Source organism: Oncorhynchus clarkii, chromosome 18 (assembly GCF_045791955.1).
Source record: "Oncorhynchus clarkii lewisi isolate Uvic-CL-2024 chromosome 18, UVic_Ocla_1.0, whole genome shotgun sequence".
In the NCBI taxonomy this organism is placed as follows: domain Eukaryota; kingdom Metazoa; phylum Chordata; class Actinopteri; order Salmoniformes; family Salmonidae; genus Oncorhynchus; species Oncorhynchus clarkii.
In genome coordinates, this window is record NC_092164.1 from 63710008 (window position 1) to 63735394 (window position 25387).

General features: G+C 45.8%; 1 protein-coding gene across 1 annotated transcript in view; it reads left to right on the forward strand.

Annotated features, from left to right (window-relative positions):
* Positions 1 to 25387, forward strand: part of LOC139373837 (zinc finger protein 40-like) — a 77656-nt gene that overhangs the window by 24649 nt on the left and 27620 nt on the right. Inside the window, exon 2 of the mRNA XM_071114910.1 lies at positions 21055 to 21111. Within this exon, the coding sequence (XP_070971011.1) occupies positions 21055 to 21111 (57 nt within the window). The remainder of the gene's footprint in view (positions 1 to 21054; positions 21112 to 25387) is intronic.

Below are 25387 nucleotides of genomic sequence, written 5' to 3' on the forward strand. Positions count from 1 at the left end.
ATGTGTTGAGCAGTCTGTGTATTGACTGTGGAATGCTGTTTTTGCAACAATCAAACAGTTAATAGTGTAATATTTTTTTACTTCCTTGTCTTTTCATATTTAGCAATATTCAGAGAATAAGACATTTAAAAAAAAAAAATGTTGTGCATTCAGTTGTTCAAATGACAGGCTAACTGGTATTTATGCTTGATAAATGTATTGGTGGAGCAGTTCATTTCAGATGCATAAAGGAGCATTTGAATATTGTCCTTTGTCCCATTGATGCGGTTCTGATCGTAAACCGTATTTGACACATACACTGCTATGCAGCCGATAGAATAGCCTCTGAGAGAATAGCCTCTGAGAGAATAGCCTCTGCGAGAATAGCCTCTGCGAGAATAGCCTCTGCGAGAATAGCCTCTGAGAGAATAGCCTCTGAGAGAATAGCCTCTGAGAGAATAGCCTCTGAGAGAATTGCCTCTGAGAGAATAGCCTCTGAGAGAATAGCCTCTGAAAGGGAATTGTAATAGAGGCCAGGCAGGTTTCTTGAATACAAGTTTTTTTCATTTTGTCACTTTGGATTGCTTCCAGAATGTTAAATACTGAACAAAAATATAAACGCAACATGCAACAATTACAACGATTTACTGAGATACAGTTCATATAAGGAAATCATTCAATTGAAATAAATTAATTAGCCCCTAATCTGTGGATTTCACATGACTGGGCAGGGGCACAGCCATGTGTGGGTCTGGGAGGGCATAGTCCCACCCACTTGGGAGCCAGGCTCACACACTGGGCAGCCAGGCCCAGCCAATCAGAACAAGTTATTCCCCACAAAAGGGCGTTATTACAGACAGAAGTACTCCTCAGTTTCATCAGCTATTCGGGTGGCTGGTCTCAGACGATCGTGCAGGTGAAGAAGCCGGATGTGGAGGTTCTAGGCTGTCATGGTTACACATGGTCTGCAGTTGTGAGGCCAGTTGGACATACTGCCAAATTCTCTAAAACAATGTTGGAGGCGGCTTATGGTAGATAAATTAACATTAAATTATCTGGCAACAGCTCTATGGACATTCCTGCAGTCAGCATGCCAATTGCACGCTCCTTCAAAACTTGAGACATCTGTGGCATTGTGTTGTGTGACAGAACTGCACATTTTAAGTGGCCTTTTATTGTCCCCAGCACAAGGTGCAGCTGTGTAATGATCATGCTGTTTAATCAGCTTCTTGATATACCACAGCTGTCAGGTGGATGGATTATCTTGACAAAGGAGAAATGCTCACTAACAGGGATAGAAACAAATTTGTAGCACAAATTTATTTCAGCTCATGAGACACGGGACCAACACTTTGGATGTTGTGTTTTATATTTTTGTTCAGTGTAGTAACACCACAGCTGGTAAGACAAACAACACAGACAGAGTTGTTTGTCAGGTCTGAGAGAGAATTTAAAAAAAAAAACTGTCTCCCAGAAAACCTGAATCTCCACTTCACCTGTTGAGTAAGAAGTTGGGCAGAAGGAAGTTGACAGAGCCTACACACACAGTACACACATACTGACAGTAATCACAGTACACATGCACACAGTACACACACATAGTACACACACACACACACACTGGGGAAATACAGTGTTTGGGTTGTGGCATTGTTGAGTGTGTCGTGTCTTTGGCATGGTTAAATTGAAGACTGTTATTTTATCAAATCAATTCTCTGTCATTATTACGTGATTAAACTAATCATGGAAATGTAATTAACTAGGAAGTCGGGGCACCAAGGAAAATCTGCACATTACAAAGTTATAATTTTCCTAATATAACTCTTCAGATATTTTAATATCTGATCAATTAGTCTTCTAATTAATTATTCTTTACCTCACGCTAGTCTCATTCCAAACATCGTAAATTGTTGGTTATCTGCACGAACCCAGCCTTTACTATGAATCATCCATACACCAATTGTCTTAATCATTAATTTACTAACTAACTAAATAATCACAGAAATGCATAAACAAACAGTAGATATGGTTACAAGGAAATGATTGGGGAGGTTCCCTAGTGGGCTAAGCCGATATGACGGCTTGGTGGACAAAGGGGAGTGGGTGTGGACTGAGAAGGGGGTGTGGACTGAGAAGGGGGTGTGGACTGAGAAGGGGGTGTGGACTGAGAAGGGGGTGTGGACTGAGAAGGGCGGGAAAGACAAAAAGGAGTCCCTACATAGTTGATAATTATGTTAATTGAAATGCTAATCCTTTGCACATGAACGCTCACTCATTCTGGAATAATTGCAATCAATATATATATTTACGCTCAGTGTGTCGTCGTGATCTCTGTTGGAATCGTCCGTCTTTCTGTTGGAGAGTTTGTCCGAGCGTCTCTCTCTGCTTTCCTGAACCCTTTCGTAGTTAGAATGGGTGCTTCAGAGTCCCATTCAGAAATGTTTTCATAGAATAGATGTTTCGGAGGTTGTCAGTCTTCGCATCCCAGGTTGACATCATTTCTAGCTGCAGACTAGTAATTAGTATCTAAGATTTGCTCTTATTCTGTCGGAATCGATAGTCTCAGAGTTGAACCATTTCCAGCTGTGTAGCCAATGCTCCACGTGGTATGGTTAGGAATTCAACAACCATTACAACCTTAGCTTATGCTGAGGTTTTTCGTGGTCTGAACTCAACCTGTGTCCCCTTGGTGTCCATCAGGTATGCGTGGTCTGAAGAGGATTTCTTCAGGTGGGGGTTTTATTTGTAACAGTAGAAAATGGCTGTCCCATGAGCCAGATAATGTCTGTGCTCATGGGGGCGGACCAATGACTTAGTTAAACTTTAAAGGGAATACAATTCTCTCACATTAACGGTTTAACATAGCATTACATCATTTCACAAATGGTTTCGTCTTTACTCCTTCATTTTATACAATAATGAGATGCAAACCTCATGATGGAGGCTCCTGTATAAACAGAGTTATGGTAATGTGGTTGTATTGTCTTTCACAAGGTCACAAACATGAAACAAAATGGACTGGGTCGTAGCTGGCTTCTCCACCGACCGTTTACACATTCTCCAAAACATGGCTATTGTTCTGTTCTCAAGTTCTGTGATGTAGAAGAAGTTCCATTGTTCTACTGTAAAACTCTCTCTCTCTCTATACCGCCTGGCCAGGAGAAGAAAGTCTCCTCCAGGAATTTAGGACCTGAGATAACAGAACCTGGGTGTAGGAGAGAGAGCGAGAGGGATACCACGATCTTTAACCAGAAAGGGTCACGACAAGTGTCAGAGGTCATTGTTGGTCCTTTTGTGTGTGTTCAGACAATTAACATTGTGTGCATGTGTAGGTGTGCGCACACATTTCTATGTTTGTGTGTGTGTGTGTGTGTGGACTGCTGCCAGAGAGACTGGCTCCCCAGGGCTAGAGGGGCTGGTCAGGGTTAACTGCTGTTAATTGCCCACTGCCCACAGCAATATGGTTGATGAGTATAGAGGGGACTGGGAGCAACCAGTCCACTGTCACTCAGAGAGAAGTGGATTAAGGGCCAGGGATGAGAGAACTGACATGGCTGGAATGGAATAGTGTTCCTGTTGCCTTCAGTTTTCACACAAGGTAACTACTGCTGCTTTCAGTTGTTAGTTGACCAGGACCTTAGAGTTCTATCTGGCTCACTTCTCAAGACCAAATTACTGACCGGGACCTTGGAGGTCTTCACTACATGACCAAAAGTATGTGGACACCTGCTCTTTGAACATCTCATTCCAAAATCATAGGCATTAATATGGAGTTGGAAGGCTTTCCACTAGATATTGGAACATTGCTGCGGGGACTTGCTTCCTTTCAGCCACAAGAGCATTAGTGTGGTTGGGCACTGATGTTGGGCGATTAGGCCTGGCTCACAATCGGTGGGGTTGAGATCAGGGCTCTGTGCAGGCCAGTCAAGTTCTTCCACAATGATCTTTACAAAACATTTATGTATAGACCTCGCTTTGTGCACGGGGGCATTGTCATGCTGAAATAGGGAAAGGGCCTTCCCCAAGCTATTGCCACAAAGTGGGGCGGCAGGGTAGCCTAGTGGTTAGAGCGTTGGACTAGTAACCGAAAGGTTGCAAGTTCAAATCCCCGAGCTGTCGTTCTGCCCCTGAACAGGGGAACAGGCAGTTAACCCTGATTCGTCCGTCGGATTTCCAGATGGCGAAGGGGGATTTATCACTCCAGAGAAAGCATTTCTACTGCTCCAGAGTCCAATGGCGGCAAGCTATACACCACTCCAGCCTATGGTTGGCATTGTGCATGGCTAATCTTAGGCTGCTCGACCAAACCCATTTCATGTTCTTCCATAGGCAGTTTGGAACTCGGTAGTCCAGTTTTTCACGCCCCAGCACTCAGCGATCCAGTTCTGTGAGCTTGTGTAGCCTACCACTGCGTTGTTGAACCGTTGTTGCTCCTAGACCAGGTGTGCCCAAACTTCTTTGACATGAAGATCTACTTCTTCATTTGCCAGCCTGATGAGATCTACCAGGTAGCAGCTATGGACCTGCTACTATGACACCTATTTGATACCCAAGTATAATGTGGATCAATAACATGTTGTTCACAAATAAGTGCAACTAATTTAATTTCCTACCTTTTTATTAGTGTGACTTTTAGCATTGGGAGGCAAGTCGTTTTTCCTAGTCAGGGCTGTAGCAGCTTGTTGTAAGTCTCATGCAGGCCACAGGGTGGTCATCAGTCATACTAGATCTGTACCTGGCCTTTATTGTCTTTATGTGAGACTCAGAGGAAGGTAGATCCAAAAAATGGCTGATAAGTTGAGAGCCCATTTTCTTATGTTTGGATACTTCTCCTCTAGCAGTAGCTCCCAGAACTCTTCCTTCATCACAGTGGTTGTTTCTTCCTTCATCACAGTGGTTGTTTCTTCCTTCATCACAGTGGTTGTTTCTTCCTTCATCACAGTGGTTGTTTCTTCCTTCATCACAGTGGTTGTTTCTTCCTTCATCACAGTGGTTGTTTCTTCCTTCATCACAGTGGTTGTTTCTTCCTTCATCACAGTGGTTGTTTCTTCCTTCATCACAGTGGTTGTTTCTTCCTTCATCACAGTGGTTGTTTCTTCCTTCATCACAGTGGTTGTTTCTTCCTTCATCACAGTGGTTGTTCTGGATTTCAGCTGAAAGTCATTTTGAAGGGCGAACATTTCAGTTTCTGCTATAATTGTATCCAACTGAAAAAGGGATCCCATTTTGGAGGCAATGACTTCCACATTTATGTCTGCGCCTAACGGAAATTATATATACGTGGCAATAGGCTCAAGTGATGCAAAGTCAGTGAAACGACTGTCAAACTCCGATAGGATGCTCTGGACTTGCTCCATGTAACGTGCACTGTCCAGCTGTGCTGTGTCCTTTCCCTGACGTTCATGTTCTGAATGCATGTGTTGAAAGAAGTGCAGGTCCTTACGTTGCAGCTTTCTCATGAGCGGTTGTAGATTGCATTTAAAAGTGTTCACAGAGCTGATCATGTCGATTTACAGTTAATTAAGCATGTAAGTTAGGTCAGTGAGAGGAGTTAAATCCAGGAGCCACTGTGTGTCCTCTAGCGGTGCATATTCTGCATGTTTGGAGACCTTTAGAAACTCCTTGATTTCAGGCAACAACTCACTGAATCTTCCTAAAAATGTACCTCTGCTCAGCCACCGCACGGCATGGTAGTTGGTTATAGAATAGCATGGTAGTTGGTTACAGAACAGCATGGTAGTCGGTTACGGAACAGCATGGTAGTGCTGTTACAGAACAGCATGGTAGTCGGTTACAGAACAGCATGGTAGTCGGTTATAGAATAGCATGGTAGTCGGTTACAGAACAGCATGGTAGTCGATTACAGAACAGCATGGTAGTCGGTTACAGAACAGCATGGTAGTCGGTTACAGAACAGCATGGTAGTTGGTTACAGAACAGCATGGTAGTCGGTTACGGAACAGCATGGTAGTGCTGTTACAGAACAGCATGGTAGTCGGTTACAGAACAGCATGGTAGTCGGTTACAGAACAGCATGGTAGTCGGTTACAGAACAGCATGGTAGTTGGTTACAGAACAGCATGGTAGTCGGTTACAGAACAGCATGGTAGTCAGTTACAGAACAGCATGGTAGTCGGTTACAGAACAGCATGGTAGTCGGTTACAGAACAGCATGGTAGTGCTGTTACAGAACAGCATGGTAGTCGGTTACAGAACAGCATGGTAGTCGATTACAGAACAGCATGGTAGTCGGTTACAGAACAGCATGGTAGTCGGTTACAGAACAGCATGGTAGTTGGTTACAGAACAGCATGGTAGTCGGTTACGGAACAGCATGGTAGTCGGTTACGGAACAGCATGGTAGTTGGTTACAGAACAGCATGGTAGTCGGTTACGGAACAGCATGGTAGTCGGTTACGGAACAGCATGGTAGTTGGTTACAGAACAGCATGGTAGTCGGTTACGGAACAGCATGGTAGTCGGTTACGGAACAGCATGGTAGTCGGTTACAGAACAGCATGGTAGTCGGTTACAGAGCAGCATGGTAGTCGGTTACGGAACAGCATGGTAGTCGGTTACAGAACAGCATGGTAGTCGGTTACAGAACAGCATGGTAGTCGGTTATAGAACAGCATGGTAGTCGGTTATAGAACAGCATGGTAGTTGGTTATAGAACAGCATGGTAGTTGGTTACAGAACAGCATGGTAGTCGGTTACAGAACAGCATGGTAGTTGGTTATAGAACAGCATGGTAGTCGGTTACAGAACAGCATGGTAGTTGGTTATAGAACAGCATGGTAGTCGGTTACAGAACAGCATCGTAGTTGGTTATAGAACAGCATGGTAGTCGGTTACAGAGCAGCATGGTAGTCGGTTACAGAACAGCATCGTAGTTGGTTATAGAACAGCATGGTAGTCGGTTACAGAGCAGCATGGTAGTCGGTTACAGAACAGCATGGTAGTTGGTTATAGAACAGCATGGTAGTTGGTTATAGAACAGCATGGTAGTGCTGTTACAGAACAGCATGGTAGTCGGTTACAGAACAGCATGGTAGTCGGTTAAAGAATAGCATGGTAGTCGGTTACAGAGCAGCATGGTAGTCGGTTACAGAACAGCATGGTAGTTGGTTATAGAACAGCATGGTAGTTGGTTATAGAACAGCATGGTAGTTGGTTATAGAACAGCATGGTAGTTGGTTACAGAACAGCATGGTAGTTGGTTACAGAACAGCATGGTAGTTGGTTATAGAACAGCATGGTAGTCGGTTACAGAGCAGCATGGTAGTCGGTTACAGAACAGCATGGTAGTCGGTTATAGAACAGCATGGTAGTTGGTTACAGAACAGCATGGTAGTTGGTTATAGAACAGCATGGTAGTCGGTTACAGAACAGCATGGTAGTCGGTTATAGAACAGCATGGTAGTTGGTTACAGAACAGCATGGTAGTTGGTTACAGAACAGCATGGTAGTTGGTTACAGAACAGCATGGTAGTCGGTTACAGAACAGCATGGTAGTTGGTTACAGAACAGCATGGTAGTTGGTTACAGAACAGCATGGTAGTTGGTTACAGAACAGCATGGTAGTCGGTTACAGAACAGCATGGTAGTTGGTTACAGAGCAGCGTGGTAGTCGGTTACAGAGCAGCGTGGTAGTTGGTTATAGAACAGCGTGGTAGTTGGTTACAGAACAGCATGGTAGTTGGTTACAGAACAGCATGGTAGTTGGTTATAGAACAGCATGGTAGTCGGTTATAGAACAGCATGGTAGTTGGTTATAGAACAGCATGGTAGTCGGTTATAGAACAGCATGGTAGTTGGTTATAGAACAGCATGGTAGTCGGTTATAGAACAGCATGGTAGTTGGTTATAGAACAGCATGGTAGTTGGTTATAGAACAGCATGGTAGTTGGTTATAGAACAGCATGGTAGTTGGTTATAGAACAGCATGGTAGTTGGTTATAGAACAGCATGGTAGTTGGTTATAGAACAGCATGGTAGTTGGTTATAGAACAGCATGGTAGTTGGTTATAGAACAGCATGGTAGTCGGTTATAGAACAGCATGGTAGTCGGTTATAGAACAGCATGGTAGTTGGTTATAGAACAGCATGGTAGTTGGTTACAGAACAGCATGGTAGTTGGTTATAGAACAGCATGGTAGTCGGTTACAGAACAGCATGGTAGTCGGTTATAGAACAGCATGGTAGTCGGTTACAGAACAGCATGGTAGTCGGTTATAGAACAGCATGGTAGTTGGTTACAGAACAGCATGGTAGTTGGTTATAGAACAGCATGGTAGTCGGTTACAGAACAGCATGGTAGTCGGTTATAGAACAGCATGGTAGTCGGTTACAGAACAGCATGGTAGTCGGTTATAGAACAGCATGGTAGTCGGTTATAGAACAGCATGGTAGTTGGTTATAGAACAGCATGGTAGTCGGTTACAGAACAGCATGGTAGTCGGTTATAGAACAGCATGGTAGTCGGTTACAGAACAGCATGGTAGTCGGTTACAGAACAGCATGGTAGTCGGTTACAGAACAGCATGGTAGTCGGTTATAGAACAGCATGGTAGTTGGTTATAGAACAGCATGGTAGTGCTGTTACAGAACAGCATGGTAGTCGGTTACAGAACAGCATGGTAGTCGGTTATAGAATAGCATGGTAGTCGGTTACAGAGCAGCATGGTAGTCGGTTACAGAACAGCATGGTAGTTGGTTATAGAACAGCATGGTAGTTGGTTATAGAACAGCATGGTAGTTGGTTACAGAACAGCATGGTAGTTGGTTATAGAACAGCATGGTAGTCGGTTACAGAGCAGCATGGTAGTCGGTTACAGAACAGCATGGTAGTCGGTTACAGAACAGCATGGTAGTCGGTTATAGAACAGCATGGTAGTTGGTTATAGAACAGCATGGTAGTGCTGTTACAGAACAGCATGGTAGTCGGTTACAGAACAGCATGGTAGTCGGTTATAGAATAGCATGGTAGTCGGTTACAGAGCAGCATGGTAGTCGGTTACAGAACAGCATGGTAGTCGGTTACAGAACAGCATGGTAGTCGATTACAGAACAGCATGGTAGTCGGTTACAGAACAGCATGGTAGTCGGTTACAGAACAGCATGGTAGTCGGTTACAGAACAGCATGGTAGTTGGTTACAGAACAGCATGGTAGTCGGTTACGGAACAGCATGGTAGTCGGTTACGGAACAGCATGGTAGTTGGTTACAGAACAGCATGGTAGTCGGTTACGGAACAGCATGGTAGTCGGTTACGGAACAGCATGGTAGTCGGTTACAGAACAGCATGGTAGTCGGTTACAGAGCAGCATGGTAGTCGGTTACGGAACAGCATGGTAGTCGGTTACAGAACAGCATGGTAGTCGGTTACAGAACAGCATGGTAGTCGGTTATAGAACAGCATGGTAGTCGGTTATAGAACAGCATGGTAGTTGGTTATAGAACAGCATGGTAGTTGGTTACAGAACAGCATGGTAGTCGGTTACAGAACAGCATGGTAGTTGGTTATAGAACAGCATGGTAGTCGGTTACAGAACAGCATGGTAGTTGGTTATAGAACAGCATGGTAGTCGGTTACAGAACAGCATCGTAGTTGGTTATAGAACAGCATGGTAGTCGGTTACAGAGCAGCATGGTAGTCGGTTACAGAACAGCATCGTAGTTGGTTATAGAACAGCATGGTAGTCGGTTACAGAGCAGCATGGTAGTCGGTTACAGAACAGCATGGTAGTTGGTTATAGAACAGCATGGTAGTTGGTTATAGAACAGCATGGTAGTGCTGTTACAGAACAGCATGGTAGTCGGTTACAGAACAGCATGGTAGTCGGTTATAGAATAGCATGGTAGTCGGTTACAGAGCAGCATGGTAGTCGGTTACAGAACAGCATGGTAGTTGGTTATAGAACAGCATGGTAGTTGGTTATAGAACAGCATGGTAGTTGGTTACAGAACAGCATGGTAGTTGGTTACAGAACAGCATGGTAGTTGGTTATAGAACAGCATGGTAGTCGGTTACAGAGCAGCATGGTAGTCGGTTACAGAACAGCATGGTAGTCGGTTATAGAACAGCATGGTAGTTGGTTACAGAACAGCATGGTAGTTGGTTATAGAACAGCATGGTAGTCGGTTACAGAACAGCATGGTAGTCGGTTATAGAACAGCATGGTAGTTGGTTACAGAACAGCATGGTAGTTGGTTACAGAACAGCATGGTAGTTGGTTACAGAACAGCATGGTAGTCGGTTACAGAACAGCATGGTAGTTGGTTACAGAACAGCATGGTAGTTGGTTACAGAACAGCATGGTAGTTGGTTACAGAACAGCATGGTAGTCGGTTACAGAACAGCATGGTAGTTGGTTACAGAGCAGCGTGGTAGTCGGTTACAGAGCAGCGTGGTAGTTGGTTACAGAACAGCATGGTAGTTGGTTACAGAACAGCATGGTAGTTGGTTACAGAACAGCATGGTAGTTGGTTATAGAACAGCATGGTAGTCGGTTATAGAACAGCATGGTAGTTGGTTATAGAACAGCATGGTAGTCGGTTATAGAACAGCATGGTAGTTGGTTATAGAACAGCATGGTAGTCGGTTATAGAACAGCATGGTAGTTGGTTATAGAACAGCATGGTAGTTGGTTATAGAACAGCATGGTAGTTGGTTATAGAACAGCATGGTAGTTGGTTATAGAACAGCATGGTAGTTGGTTATAGAACAGCATGGTAGTTGGTTATAGAACAGCATGGTAGTTGGTTATAGAACAGCATGGTAGTCGGTTATAGAACAGCATGGTAGTCGGTTATAGAACAGCATGGTAGTTGGTTATAGAACAGCATGGTAGTTGGTTACAGAACAGCATGGTAGTTGGTTATAGAACAGCATGGTAGTCGGTTACAGAACAGCATGGTAGTCGGTTACAGAACAGCATGGTAGTCGGTTATAGAACAGCATGGTAGTCAGTTACAGAACAGCATGGTAGTCGGTTATAGAACAGCATGGTAGTTGGTTACAGAACAGCATGGTAGTTGGTTATAGAACAGCATGGTAGTCGGTTACAGAACAGCATGGTAGTCGGTTATAGAACAGCATGGTAGTCGGTTACAGAACAGCATGGTAGTCGGTTATAGAACAGCATGGTAGTCGGTTATAGAACAGCATGGTAGTTGGTTATAGAACAGCATGGTAGTCGGTTACAGAACAGCATGGTAGTCGGTTATAGAACAGCATGGTAGTCGGTTACAGAACAGCATGGTAGTCGGTTACAGAACAGCATGGTAGTCGGTTACAGAACAGCATGGTAGTCGGTTATAGAACAGCATGGTAGTTGGTTATAGAACAGCATGGTAGTGCTGTTACAGAACAGCATGGTAGTCGGTTACAGAACAGCATGGTAGTCGGTTATAGAATAGCATGGTAGTCGGTTACAGAGCAGCATGGTAGTCGGTTACAGAACAGCATGGTAGTTGGTTATAGAACAGCATGGTAGTTGGTTATAGAACAGCATGGTAGTTGGTTACAGAACAGCATGGTAGTTGGTTACAGAACAGCATGGTAGTTGGTTATAGAACAGCATGGTAGTCGGTTACAGAGCAGCATGGTAGTCGGTTACAGAACAGCATGGTAGTCGGTTATAGAACAGCATGGTAGTTGGTTACAGAACAGCATGGTAGTTGGTTATAGAACAGCATGGTAGTCGGTTACAGAACAGCATGGTAGTCGGTTATAGAACAGCATGGTAGTTGGTTACAGAACAGCATGGTAGTTGGTTACAGAACAGCATGGTAGTTGGTTACAGAACAGCATGGTAGTTGGTTACAGAACAGCATGGTAGTTGGTTACAGAACAGCATGGTAGTTGGTTACAGAACAGCATGGTAGTTGGTTACAGAACAGCATGGTAGTTGGTTACAGAACAGCATGGTAGTCGGTTACAGAACAGCATGGTAGTCGGTTACAGAGCAGCATGGTAATCGGTTACAGAGCAGCATGGTAGTTGGTTATAGAACAGCATGGTAGTTGGTTACAGAACAGCATGGTAGTTGGTTACAGAACAGCATGGTAGTTGGTTATAGAACAGCATGGTAGTCGGTTATAGAACAGCATGGTAGTCGGTTATAGAACAGCATGGTAGTCGGTTATAGAACAGCATGGTAGTTGGTTATAGAACAGCATGGTAGTTGGTTATAGAACAGCATGGTAGTTGGTTATAGAACAGCATGGTAGTTGGTTATAGAACAGCATGGTAGTTGGTTATAGAACAGCATGGTAGTTGGTTATAGAACAGCATGGTAGTCGGTTATAGAACAGCATGGTAGTCGGTTATAGAACAGCATGGTAGTTGGTTATAGAACAGCATGGTAGTTGGTTACAGAACAGCATGGTAGTTGGTTATAGAACAGCATGGTAGTCGGTTACAGAACAGCATGGTAGTCGGTTATAGAACAGCATGGTAGTCGGTTACAGAACAGCATGGTAGTCGGTTATAGAACAGCATGGTAGTTGGTTACAGAACAGCATGGTAGTTGGTTATAGAACAGCATGGTAGTCGGTTACAGAACAGCATGGTAGTCGGTTATAGAACAGCATGGTAGTCGGTTATAGAACAGCATGGTAGTTGGTTATAGAACAGCATGGTAGTCGGTTACAGAACAGCATGGTAGTCGGTTATAGAACAGCATGGTAGTCGGTTACAGAACAGCATGGTAGTCGGTTACAGAACAGCATGGTAGTCGGTTATAGAACAGCATGGTAGTTGGTTACAGAACAGCATGGTAGTTGGTTATAGAACAGCATGGTAGTCGGTTACAGAACAGCATGGTAGTCGGTTATAGAACAGCATGGTAGTTGGTTATAGAACAGCATGGTAGTCGGTTACAGAACAGCATGGTAGTCGGTTATAGAACAGCATGGTAGTTGGTTACAGAACAGCATGGTAGTTGGTTATAGAACAGCATGGTAGTCGGTTATAGAACAGCATGGTAGTCGGTTATAGAACAGCATGGTAGTCGGTTACAGAACAGCATGGTAGTCGGTTATAGAACAGCATGGTAGTCGGTTATAGAACAGCATGGTAGTTGGTTATAGAACAGCATGGTAGTTGGTTATAGAACAGCATGGTAGTTGGTTATAGAACAGCATGGTAGTTGGTTACAGAACAGCATGGTAGTCGGTTATAGAACAGCATGGTAGTCGGTTACAGAACAGCATGGTAGTCGGTTACAGAACAGCATGGTAGTCGGTTATAGAACAGCATGGTAGTTGGTTACAGAACAGCATGGTAGTTGGTTATAGAACAGCATGGTAGTCGGTTACAGAACAGCATGGTAGTCGGTTATAGAACAGCATGGTAGTCGGTTACAGAACAGCATGGTAGTCGGTTATAGAACAGCATGGTAGTCGGTTATAGAACAGCATGGTAGTTGGTTATAGAACAGCATGGTAGTTGGTTATAGAACAGCATGGTAGTTGGTTATAGAACAGCATGGTAGTCGGTTATAGAACAGCATGGTAGTCGGTTATAGAACAGCATGGTAGTCGGTTACAGAACAGCATGGTAGTTGGTTATAGAACAGCATGGTAGTCGGTTACGGAACAGCATGGTAGTCGGTTACGGAACAGCATGGTAGTTGGTTATAGAACAGCATGGTAGTCGGTTATAGAGCAGCATGGTAGTTGGTTTTTGAAGGTAATATTAGTGACAAACTCACAGCCCGTGCTGAACTTCCTGGACTAGTATGAATGACAATTTGTCCAAAATGGCACCCTATTCCCTACGGGTCCAGGTCAAGAGTAGTGCAACTATATAGGGAATAGGGTGCCATTTTGGGGGACAGCCCTGCAGTGTGAGTTGAGTGACAGACTTCTCCAAACGATTTGCCTCTGCTAATGACTGCATCGACGTAGAGCTTAGCTTATGTGAAGTGTGCAGAAGACAAGGAAGGCAATCTCGTGCCAAAGTATTTCTAATGAATTAACGTGATTAGGGAATGTATGAATTATAACCTTATCATAGTCTGAGCCGAAACGACAGCCCCCCCCCCCCCCCATATTTCCACCACTGACATGAAGTGTGTGTGTGACTGTGTGTGTGAAGTTTGTTTTCACACGGAATCTAATGAAACGTGCTTCTTGCCCCCACACGGCCCAGGTGTCCTTGGCCAGCGTTGATGACACGCTGGCCGTCGCTCTGTGGAGTCAGTTGAGTGGAACAGCAGTCCGGATGTTAGTTCTGGTTCACGGCCCCCAGGAGTGGGTGTGGGTGTGGGTTCACTCCTCTGATTATAATGGAATGAAGTCAGTTGTCATGCTGACTGATAGTAACCCTGTTTTATGGAGGAAATTGAACCAGACCTATTTTAATTAGGCGAAGCGACACCGCTGTCCTCGTTTACAACGTGATTGGACAACGTGATTGGACAACGTGATTGGACAACGTGTTTGGACAACGTGATTGGACAAGGAATCCGGTGTCCGGCAAAGGAGTCTCTTTAAATTCATTGGTGTCAGGTGGCTAAATGGGGACCTGAAAGGGTTTCCTAGCTTCACGGCTCCTCCGTGTTGAGGCTGTGTTCCATGAACTCACTAACATGCAGGCGTTCATAGTAGCACAGTCACGTGCACGTTTCGCATGTGGCGCTTATGACGCCATTTTTCATCTATAGAAACCAGCTTAACCACATTCCACCACACCCTGAGGCGAGAGGACAGGGAGACTATGCAGTCTGCAATGAGGAGCAGGCTTCCTGGTTGTCATGGTAACGCCAACGATGAGACTCGTCCTAGGCCTACGGCTCTGCAAGACAACCCACACCCAGCCCCTCCCACCACCGATCTGATCCACAGATATAATCACGTTGCCTGAATCTACAGCCATCCATCCCACGCCTCTACAGCCATCCATCCCACGCCTCTACAGCCATCCATCCCACGCCTCTACAGCCCCTCCCACCACCGATCTGATCCACAGATATAATCACGTTGCCTGAATCTACAGCCACCCATCCCACGCCTCTACAGCCATCCATCCATCCCACACCTCTACAGCCATCCACCCATCCCACGCCTCTACATCCATCCATCCCACGCCTTTACAGTCATCCATCCCATGCCTCTACAGCCATCCACCCATCCCACGCCTCTACATCCATCCATCCCACGCCTCTACAGCCATCCATCCCACGCCTCTACAGCCATCCATCCCACGCCTCTACAGTCATCCATCCCACGCCTCTACAGCCATCCACCCATCCTACGCCTCTACATCCATCCATCCCACGCCTCTACAGCCATCCATCCATCCCACGCCTCTACAGCCATCCATCCATCCCACGCCTCTACAGCCATCCATCCATCCCACGCCTCTACAGCCATCCATCCATCCCACGCCTCTACAGCCATCCATCCATCCCACGCCTCTACAGCCAGCCATCCATCCCACGCCTCTACAGCCATCCATCCCACGCCTCTACAGCCATCCATCCCACGCCTCTACAGCCATCCATCCCACACCTCTACAGCCATCCATCCCACGCCTCTACAGCCATCCATCCATCCCACGCCTCTACAGCCATCCACCCATCCCACGCCTCTACAGCCATCCATCCATCCAATGCCTCTACAGCCATCCATCCCACGCCTCTACAGCCATCCATCCCACACCTCTACAGCCATCCATCCACCCACGCCTCTTCAGCCATCCATCCATCCCACGCCTCTACAGTCATCCATCCCACACCTCTACAGTCATCCATCCCACGCCTCTACAGCCATCCATCCATCCCAGGCCTCTACAGCCATCCATCCCACACCTCTACAGCCATCCATCCATCACACACCTCTACAGCCATCCATCCATCCCACGCCTCTACATCCATCCATCCCACACCTCTACACCCATCCATCCATCCATCCCACGCCTCTACAGCCATCCATCCATCCCACGCCTCTACAGCCATCCATCCATCCCACGCCTCTACAGCCATCCATCCATCCCACGCCTCTTCAGCCATCCATCCATCCCACGCCTCTACAGCCATCCATCCATCCCACGCCTCTACAGCCATCCATCCATCCCACGCCTCTTCAGCCATCCATCCATCCCACGCCTCTTCAGCCATCCATCCCACGCCTCTACAGCCATCCATCCCACGCCTCTACAGCCATCCATCCATCCCACGCCTCTTCAGCCATCCATCCATCCCACGCCTCTTCAGCCATCCATCCCACGCCTCTTCAGCCATCCATCCCACGCCTCTACAGCCATCCATCCATCCCACGCCTCTTCAGCCATCCATCCATCCCACGCCTCTTCAGCCATCCATCCATCCCACGCCTCTTCAGCCATCCATCCCACGCCTCTACAGCCATCCATCCATCCCACGCCTCTTCAGCCATCCATCCGTGCACTACTTTATACCAAGACCAAATGGCACCCTATACCCTATATAGTACACTACTTTAGACCAAGACCAAATGGCACCCCATACCCTATATAGTGCACTACTTTAGACCAGGACCAAATGGCACTGTATATAGTGCACTACTTAAGACCAAGACCAAATGGCACCCCATACCCTATATAGTGCACTACTTTGGTCCAGGACCAAATGGCACCTTATACCCTATATAGTACACTACTTTAGACCAAAACCAACCCCATACCCTCTATAGTGCACTTCTTTAGTCCAGGACCAAATGGCACCCTATAGTGCACTACTTTTGACAAGAGCCCTATGGGGAATAGGGTGCCATTGGGGCCGGATCACATGGTTCAGATTACTGTGTTCATTGACAGTTTGGCATTCAGTGTTTTATTTGGTAGGTTTTATTCACTTGTATTTTCTCCCCGGGGGGAATCGACTGACAATAACAAATAAACCCTTAGTCACCCCTCCCTCGTGAAAGCCTTAGTCACCCCTCCCTCGTGAAACCCTTAGTCACCCCTCCCTCGTGAAACCCTTAGTCACCCCCTCCCTCGTGAAACCCTTAGTCACCCCTCCCTCGTGAAACCCTTAGTCACCCCTCCCTCGTGAAAGCCTTAGTCACCCCTCCCTCGTGAAACCCTTAGTCACCCCCTCCCTCGTGAAACCCTTAGTCACCCCTCCCTCGTGAAACCCTTAGTCACCCCTCCCTCGTGAAACCCTTAGTCACCCCCTCCCTCGTGAAACCCTTAGTCACCCCTCCCTCGTGAAACCCTTAGTCACCCCTCCCTCGTGAAAGCCTTAGTCACCCCTCCCTCGTGAAAGCCTTAGTCACCCCTCCCTCGTGAAACCCTTAGTCACCCCCTCCCTCGTGAAACCCTTAGTCACCCCTCCCTCGTGAAAGCCTTAGTCACCCCCTCCCTCGTGAAAGCCTTAGTCACCCCTCCCTCGTGAAACCCTTAGTCACCCCCTCCCTCGTGAAACCCTTAGTCACCCCTCCCTCGTGAAACCCTTAGTCACCCCTCCCTCGTGAAACCCTTAGTCACCCCCTCCCTCGTGAAACCCTTAGTCACCCCCTCCCTCGTGAAACCCTTAGTCACCCCTCCCTCGTGAAACCCTTAGTCACCCCTCCCTCGTGAAAGCCTTAGTCACCCCTCCCTCGTGAAACCCTTAGTCACCCCCTCCCTCGTGAAACCCTTAGTCACCCCTCCCTCGTGAAACCCTTAGTCACCCCCTCCCTCGTGAAACCCTTAGTCACCCCCTCCCTCGTGAAACCCTTAGTCACCCCTCCCTCGTGAAAGCCTTAGTCACCCCCTCCCTCGTGAAAGCCTTAGTCAACCTGACATGTCACACATCACATGGTAAAAGGCTCTTCTGAAAACCCGGTGCCTTTTAATAACAACACACAGTAAAAACAACAGCGGCTAAAGCACCCTATTCCCTATATAGTGCACTACTTTTGACCAGGGGCCTATAGGACTGGTCATGTGCTCTGGTGAAAACTATTGTACTATGTAGGGCATAGGGTACCATTTGGGATGCTACAGGGCCTCCCTCCCTGCCTGTCCGTGATCCAGAGGCTGTGGTGCTCTGTACTGGGCGGACCAGCTTTGACTTAATGCTTGTTTATCAGCAGGAGGAGATGGGGGTCCTGTTGGTGGGTTGTTATGGAATGTGTGGGTTGTTATGGAATGTGTGGGTTGTTATGGAATGTGTGGGTTGTTATGGAATGTGTGGGTTGTTATGGAATGTGTGGGTTGTTATGGAATGTGTGGGTTGTTATGGAATGTGTGGGTTGTTATGGAATGTGTGGGTTGTTATGGAATGTGTGGGTTGTTATGGAATGTGTGGGTTGTTATGGAATGTGTGGGTTGTTATGGAATGTGTTGGTTGTTATGGAATGTGTGGGTTGTTGTGGAATGTGTGGGTTGTTGTGTAATGTGTGGGTTGTTGTGTAATGTGTAGGTTGTTGTGTAATGTGTGGGTTGTTGTGTAATGTGTGGGTTGTTGTGTAATGTGCGGGTTGTTGTGTAATGTGTGGGTTGTTATGGAATGTGTGGGTTGTTGTGGAATGTGTGGGTTGTTGTGTAATGTGTGGGTTGTTGTGTAATGTGTAGGTTGTTGTGTAATGTGTGGGTTGTTGTGTAATGTGTGGGTTGTTGTGTAATGTGCGGGTTGTTGTGTAATGTGCGGGTTGTTGTGTAATGTGTGGGTTTTCTGTGTTTTCTGCAGGGAGATTCTTTGTGTTCCTTCCGTCAGGCAGGCAGACAGCGCTGGGGTGGGGGGGTGGGGTTGTATTATATCATCTACAGCGTGTGCCAGAGAGGGAGGTAGAGGGAGAGACACACAGAGAGAGAGGGAGAGACACACAGAGAGAGAGGGAGAGACACAGAGAGAGAGAGAGGGAGAGACACACAGGGAGAGACGCGCACAGAGAGACACGCACAGAGAGACACGCACAGAGAGAGAGGGAGAGACACGCACAGAGAGACACACAGAGAGAGAGGGAGAGACACAGGGAGAGACGCACACAGAGAGACACGCACAGAGAGACACGCACAGAGAGACACGCACAGAGAGAGAGGGAGAGACGCGCACAGAGAGACGCACACAGAGAGACACACACAGAGAGAGAGAGAGACACACACAGAGAGACACACACAGGGAGAGACACAGAGACACACACACACAGAGAGGGAGATACAGAGAGAGACACACACACACAGAGACACACACATAGAGAGAGAGACACACACAGAGAGACACACACAGAGAGACACACACAGAGAGACACACACAGAGAGACGCGCACAGAGAGACACACACAGAGATACGCGCACAGAGAGACACACAAGGGTGTGGCTGGAGTAATACTCAGAGGATGACATAATGTACTGACCTCCCCAGCTTCTTCACAGTAACACCACTTTTTCAACCATACAACATTTTCCTTCACCCCTCTATGGCCTGTAGTTACCATCCCAGGTCCTTCAGGGCTGGTTTGGCTGTTTGTTTTTTAAATGTGAAGGAAGAGGAATGGGTGTTGTTGTTCATGTGTTACTAAGGGAAGGGACAGGAAATACACTGCTGTTCTGGTACCTGTTTGTGTGTCGCTGTTCTGGTACCTGTGTGTGTGTCGCTGTTCTGGTACCTGTTTGTGTGTGTGTGTCGCTGTTCTGGTACCTGTGTGTGTGTGTGTGTGTGTGTCGCTGTTCTGGTACCTGTTTGTGTGTGTGTGTGTCGCTGTTCTGGTACCTGTTTGTGTGTGTGTGTCGCTGTTCTGGTACCTGTTTGTGTGTGTGTGTGTCGCTGTTCTTGTGTGTGTGTGTGTGTGTGTGCTAGCACCTGATCAGAGCCATAAGGGAGACTAGACCCCCCCCCCCCACCATCAGATTAGGGGAGGGGGCAATGCAGCCTGTGTTGTTTGTTTTTTGCCCACCCACTACGCTTCTGAAACCACCGGTTGCATCACTGCCTGGTATGGCAACTGCTCGGCATCTGACCGCGAGGCGCTACAGAGGGTAGTGCGCACAGCCAATTGCATCACTGGGGCCGAGCTTCCTGGCATCCAGGACTTATATTCTAGGGGGTGTCAGAGGAAGGCCCCCAAAAAATTGTCAGACTCCAGTCACCCAAGTCATAGACTGTTCTCTCTGCTACCTCACGGCAAGTGGTACCGGAGGGCCAAGTCTAGGACCAAAAGGCTCCTTAACAGCTTCTACCCCCAAGCAATAAGACTGCTGAACAATCAATCAAATGGCCATTAGGCTGTACCCTACTAATAGCTATACAATGTAGTCGTAGGTCTATTAGACTATAGTCTACTAATAGCTGTGCAATGTAGTCGTAGGTCTATTAGACTATAGTCTACTAATAGCTGTACAATGTAGTCGTAGGTCTATTAGACTATAGTCTACTAATAGCTAGACCAACTGAACACGTGGGAGATTCTGGAACAGCGCCTGAGACAGTGTTTTCCATCAACAAAGTGGAAGAATGGTGTCATATCCCTCCCACATTCCAGACACTTGTAGAATCTATGCCAAGGCTCATTGAAGCTGTTCTGGTGACCCGTGTTGGCCCAACGCCCTTTTAGGACACTTTATGTAGGGTGTTTCATTTTTTGGGGTGGGGGGGGGGGGGGGGGGGGGGGCAGTTACCTGTGGATCACCTTCGAGGCCCATCTTAACAATAATTTGAGTTAAATTAGCACACCACATTAATTTGTTTGCCCTCTACCACTTATCATTCATCTGCTGTGGAATTGATGAAGCATTTTCTCTCAACACTGTATGTGTAGTAAATACCACCCTATTCCCCCTGTAGTGCACTATTTTTGACCAGGGCCTATAGGTGAAAAGTGATGCACTATGTAGGGAATAGGGTGCCATTTGGGATGTATCCTATGTGTGTCTTAGCCCTAAGTGCTGTGCCTCATAATGATGGGTTTCTCCGTTGTTCTCCATTTTCCCATGGAAGAATGTCTGGTTCTTTAGGAGAATACAAACAACGCCAGTGTGGGAAGCATTGTCAGTATCGATAGCTACTTTCTACATTGCCTCTCTGGGTAATTTGCCTTGTGTTCCTATGATTTGTTTCTCTGTGCTGGAAACCAACGCTTCTCCTTTTTTTGTGTGTGTTGCAGATAAAATCGAAGAAGCACAGAAAGAACTGAAAGATCCCAAAGCCAGTGCACAGAAAGGTAATATTTCTTAGCGACCCACCCTCTAACGACTCCTGTGGCGGGCCGGGCGCATTGCACGCTGACACGGTCGCCAGGTGTGCGGCGTTTCCTCCGACACATTGGTGCGGCTGGCTTCCAGGGTTAAGTGAGCAGTGTGTCAAGAAGCAGTGTGGCTTGGCGAGGTCGTGTTTCGGAGGACGCACGACTCTCGACCTTCGCCTCTCCTGAGTCCGTACGGGAGTTGCAGCGATGGGACAAGACTGTAACTACCAATTTGAATATCAAGAAATTGTGGAGATAAAGTTATATATATATATTTTTAAATGTTTATCAATGAGTAGCGTTCAAAGGTTATTAATGGAATGATTTCACTTTGAACAGACTAAGTGTATGTGAGAGGGATTTATTTTCCTCTTGTACTCACAGTAACTCAGTCTTTTATGAAGAGTGCCATTTTTACGTACTACTGCAATTGCCGGTGTTCTGTGGGGAAAACCCCGGAAGTGTCTATCTTACCTCTTAATTGGACAAAGTGTTTGTTCTTTGTTGTGGTGTGTCAGCGGAGTCCAGTCATTTCATACATAATGGAAAAACCCGGCCTGGATGTTTTCCGTCTGCGTTTCCTAAAGCAGTCGCTATCCTATTGGTCCTGGTCACAAGGAGTGCACTACACAGGGAATAGCGTGGCATTTCAGCTGTCGTCAGTGTTAGTAAAAGGCTTGGTTTAGTCAGGAGACCTTTTGTCCTCTCATGTTAACTATACCTTGAGGGAGCCTAAGTCCAGCCTAACTACATGTGATATACAGTAGCCTAAATACATGTGATATACAGTAGCCTAACTACATGTGATATACAGTAGCCTAAATACATGTGATATACAGTAGCCCAACTACATGTGATATACAGTAGCCTAAATACATGTGATATACAGTAGCCTAAATACATGTGATATACAGTAGCCTCACTACATGTGATATACAGTAGCCTAAATACATGTGATATACAGTAGCCTAAATACATGTGATATACAGTAGCCTAAATACATGTGATATACAGTAGCCTACATACATGTGATATACAGTAGCCTAAATACATGTGATATACAGTAGCCTAAATACATGTGATATACAGTAGCCTAAATACATGTGATATACAGTAGCCTAACTACATGTGAAATACAGTAGCCTAAATACATGTGATATACAGTAGCCTAACTACATGTGATATACAGTAGCCTAAATACATGTGATATACAGTAGCCTAAATACATGTGATATACAGTAGCCTCACTACATGTGATATACAGTAGCCTAAATACATGTGATATACAGTAGCCTAAATACATGTGATATACAGTAGCCTAACTACATGTGATATACAGTAGCCTAACTACATGTGATATACAGTAGCCTAACTACATGTGATATACAGTAGCCTAACTACATGTGATATACAGTAGCCTAAATACATGTGATATACAGTAGCCTAAATACATGTGAAATACAGTAGCCTAAATACATGTGAAATACAGTAGCCTAAATACATGTGATATACAGTAGCCTAAATACATGTGATATACAGTAGCCTAAATACATGTGAAATACAGTAGCCTAAATACATGTGATATACAGTAGCCTAAATACATGTGATATACAGTAGCCTAAATACATGTGATATACAGTAGCCTAAATACATGTGATATACAGTAGCCTAAATACATGTGATATACAGTAGCCTATAATGACACGCAGCACATCAATGTACCAGACATACAGGGCATTCGGAAAGTATTCAGACCCCTTCCCTTTTCCACATTTTGTTACATTACACCCTTATTCTAAAATTGATTTATTTTTAAAGTTTCCTCATACTCAAGTCTTCTTGAGTATGACGCTACAAGCTTGGCACACCTGTATTTGGGGAGTTTCTCCCATTCTTCTCTGCAGATCCTCTCAACCTCTGTCAGGTTGGATGGGGAGCGTCGCTGCACAGCTCTTTCCAGGTATCTCCAGAGATGTTCGATCGGGTTCAAGTCCGGGCTCTGGCTGGACCACCCAAGGACATTCAGAGACTTGTCCTGAAGTCACTCCTGTGTTGTCTTGGCTGTGTGCTTAGGGTCGTTGTCCTGTTGGAAAGTGAACCTTCACTCCAATCTGAGGTCTTGAGAGCCCTGGAGCAGGTTTTCATCAAGGATCTCTCTGTACTTCGCTCCATTCACCTTTCCCTCGATCCTGACTAGTCTCCCAGTTGCTGCCGCTGAAAAACATCCCCACAGAATGATGCTGCCACCACCATGCTTCACCATAGGGATGGTGCCAGGTTTCCTCCAGACGTGAAGCTTGGCATTCAGGCCATAGAATCTAGTTCCTCATGGTTTGAGGGTCCTTTAGGTGCCTTTTGGCAAACTCCAAGCGGGCTGTCATGTGCCTTTTACTGAAGAATGGCTTCCGTCTGGCCACTCTACTGTAAAGGCCTGATTGGTGGAGTGTTGCAGAGATGGTTGTCCTTCTGGAAGATTCTCCTATCGCCACAGAGGAACTATGGAGCTCTGTCAGATTTACCATCAGGTTCTTGGTCACCTCCCTCTGTTTGGCCGGGTGGCCAGCTCTAGGAAGTGTCTTGGTTGTTCCAAACTTCTTCTATTTAAGAATGATGGAGGCCACTGTGTTCTTGGGGACCTTCAATGCTACAGACATTTTTTTGGTACCCTTCCCCAGATCTGTGCCTCGACATAATCCTGTCTCGGAGCTCTACGGACAATTCCTTCGACCTCATTGGCTTGGTTTTTGCTTTGATATGCACTGTCAACTGTGGGATCTTATATAGACAGGTGTGTGAATTTTCAAATTATGTTCAATCAATTGAATTTACCCCAGGTGGATTCCAATCAAGTTGTAGAAACATCTCAAGGATGATCAATGGAAACAGGATGCACCTGAGCTCAATTTTGAGTCTCATAGCAAAGGGTCTGAATAATTATGTAAATAAGGTATTGCTGTTTTTTAAATGTTTTTTTATACAAAAATTACAAAAATCTTGTCGCTTTGTCATTGTGTGTAGATTGATTTGGAGAAAAAAAATGTATTTAATCCATTTTAGAATAAAGCTGTAACGTAACAAAATGTGAAAAAAGTCAAGGGGTCTGAATACTTCCCCACTGTACCCTACGTCAGTCAACTCAGCGGTTTCTTGTTTTCTGCATTATGAATGCAACAAACGTTTTAATTGGTCAATCACAGTAATCATGAGGCGGACTAATGCAAAGGCATGTTTACTTGAGTGGATTATGCCAACGGTAGACAAACAGAGAGAGATGTACTGGTCAGATGGTCCTATGGTCCAGTTTCTTTGAACTAGTGGATATAGGATTGCATCCCCAATGGCACCCTATTCCCTATGAAGTGTGCACTATTTTTGACCACCAGGACCAATGGGACTCTGGTCAAAAGTAGTGCGCTATTTAGGTTATAGTGTGCTGTTTGGGACATTGCCATAGTCTAAATATGTTCTCCTGCCTGCCTTGAAGTATGTAAGACTGTGTTCCTTAGCTTGGAAGCTCAGTGTGAGTATGCCAAGGAGATTACTAGACTTGGAGGGTTTCCGGTATTTCCTCTATCCCATTAAATCCCCCTGATCCCCCTACACAGAATGTATCCCACATGGCACCCTATTCCCTTTTTTTAGTGCACCACTTTCAACCAGGGCCTATAGGGATCTGGTCAAAAAGTAGTGAACACTATAGGGAACAGGTTGCTGTATGGGATACACTTGTAGGAAAGCCTAGTCTTCCAGGTTTTACCATAGATCAGAAGGCACTGCTTCTTCAGTGCTGGAAATGGCCCCTTGTGAGAGAGCTATTTTCTGACCTGCTAATGAAGTGTACTGTGATGTAACAGTTCTTGTAAAGAACATGATGTGATGGTGGACAGGGTTATAGCTCTGAACCCAGCCCTGAGCTTACCTGATTCAACGATACCCTGAGAACTAGGATGAACCACTCCTTACCTCATCTCACATGAATCTCAGAAACGCCCATCTTTATTTATAGACTGTATAAGCTTGCTCTGACTGTTTCTCTCTTTTGAATGAGGTCGGTTGGGGTTATGTGTTGAAGGGAGAGGATTCGGATCTAACAATATATAGAATACCTAAATCACCTCTGCAAATACACCAGCTGATGATGTCACCTGGCCTGTCAATCACAGGTTAATCCCCACCTGGAAAGGCACTGTTAAAAGCAACTTTACTCTATCAATAGGTGTTGCTATACCTGGACGCTATGACACAACCTTTT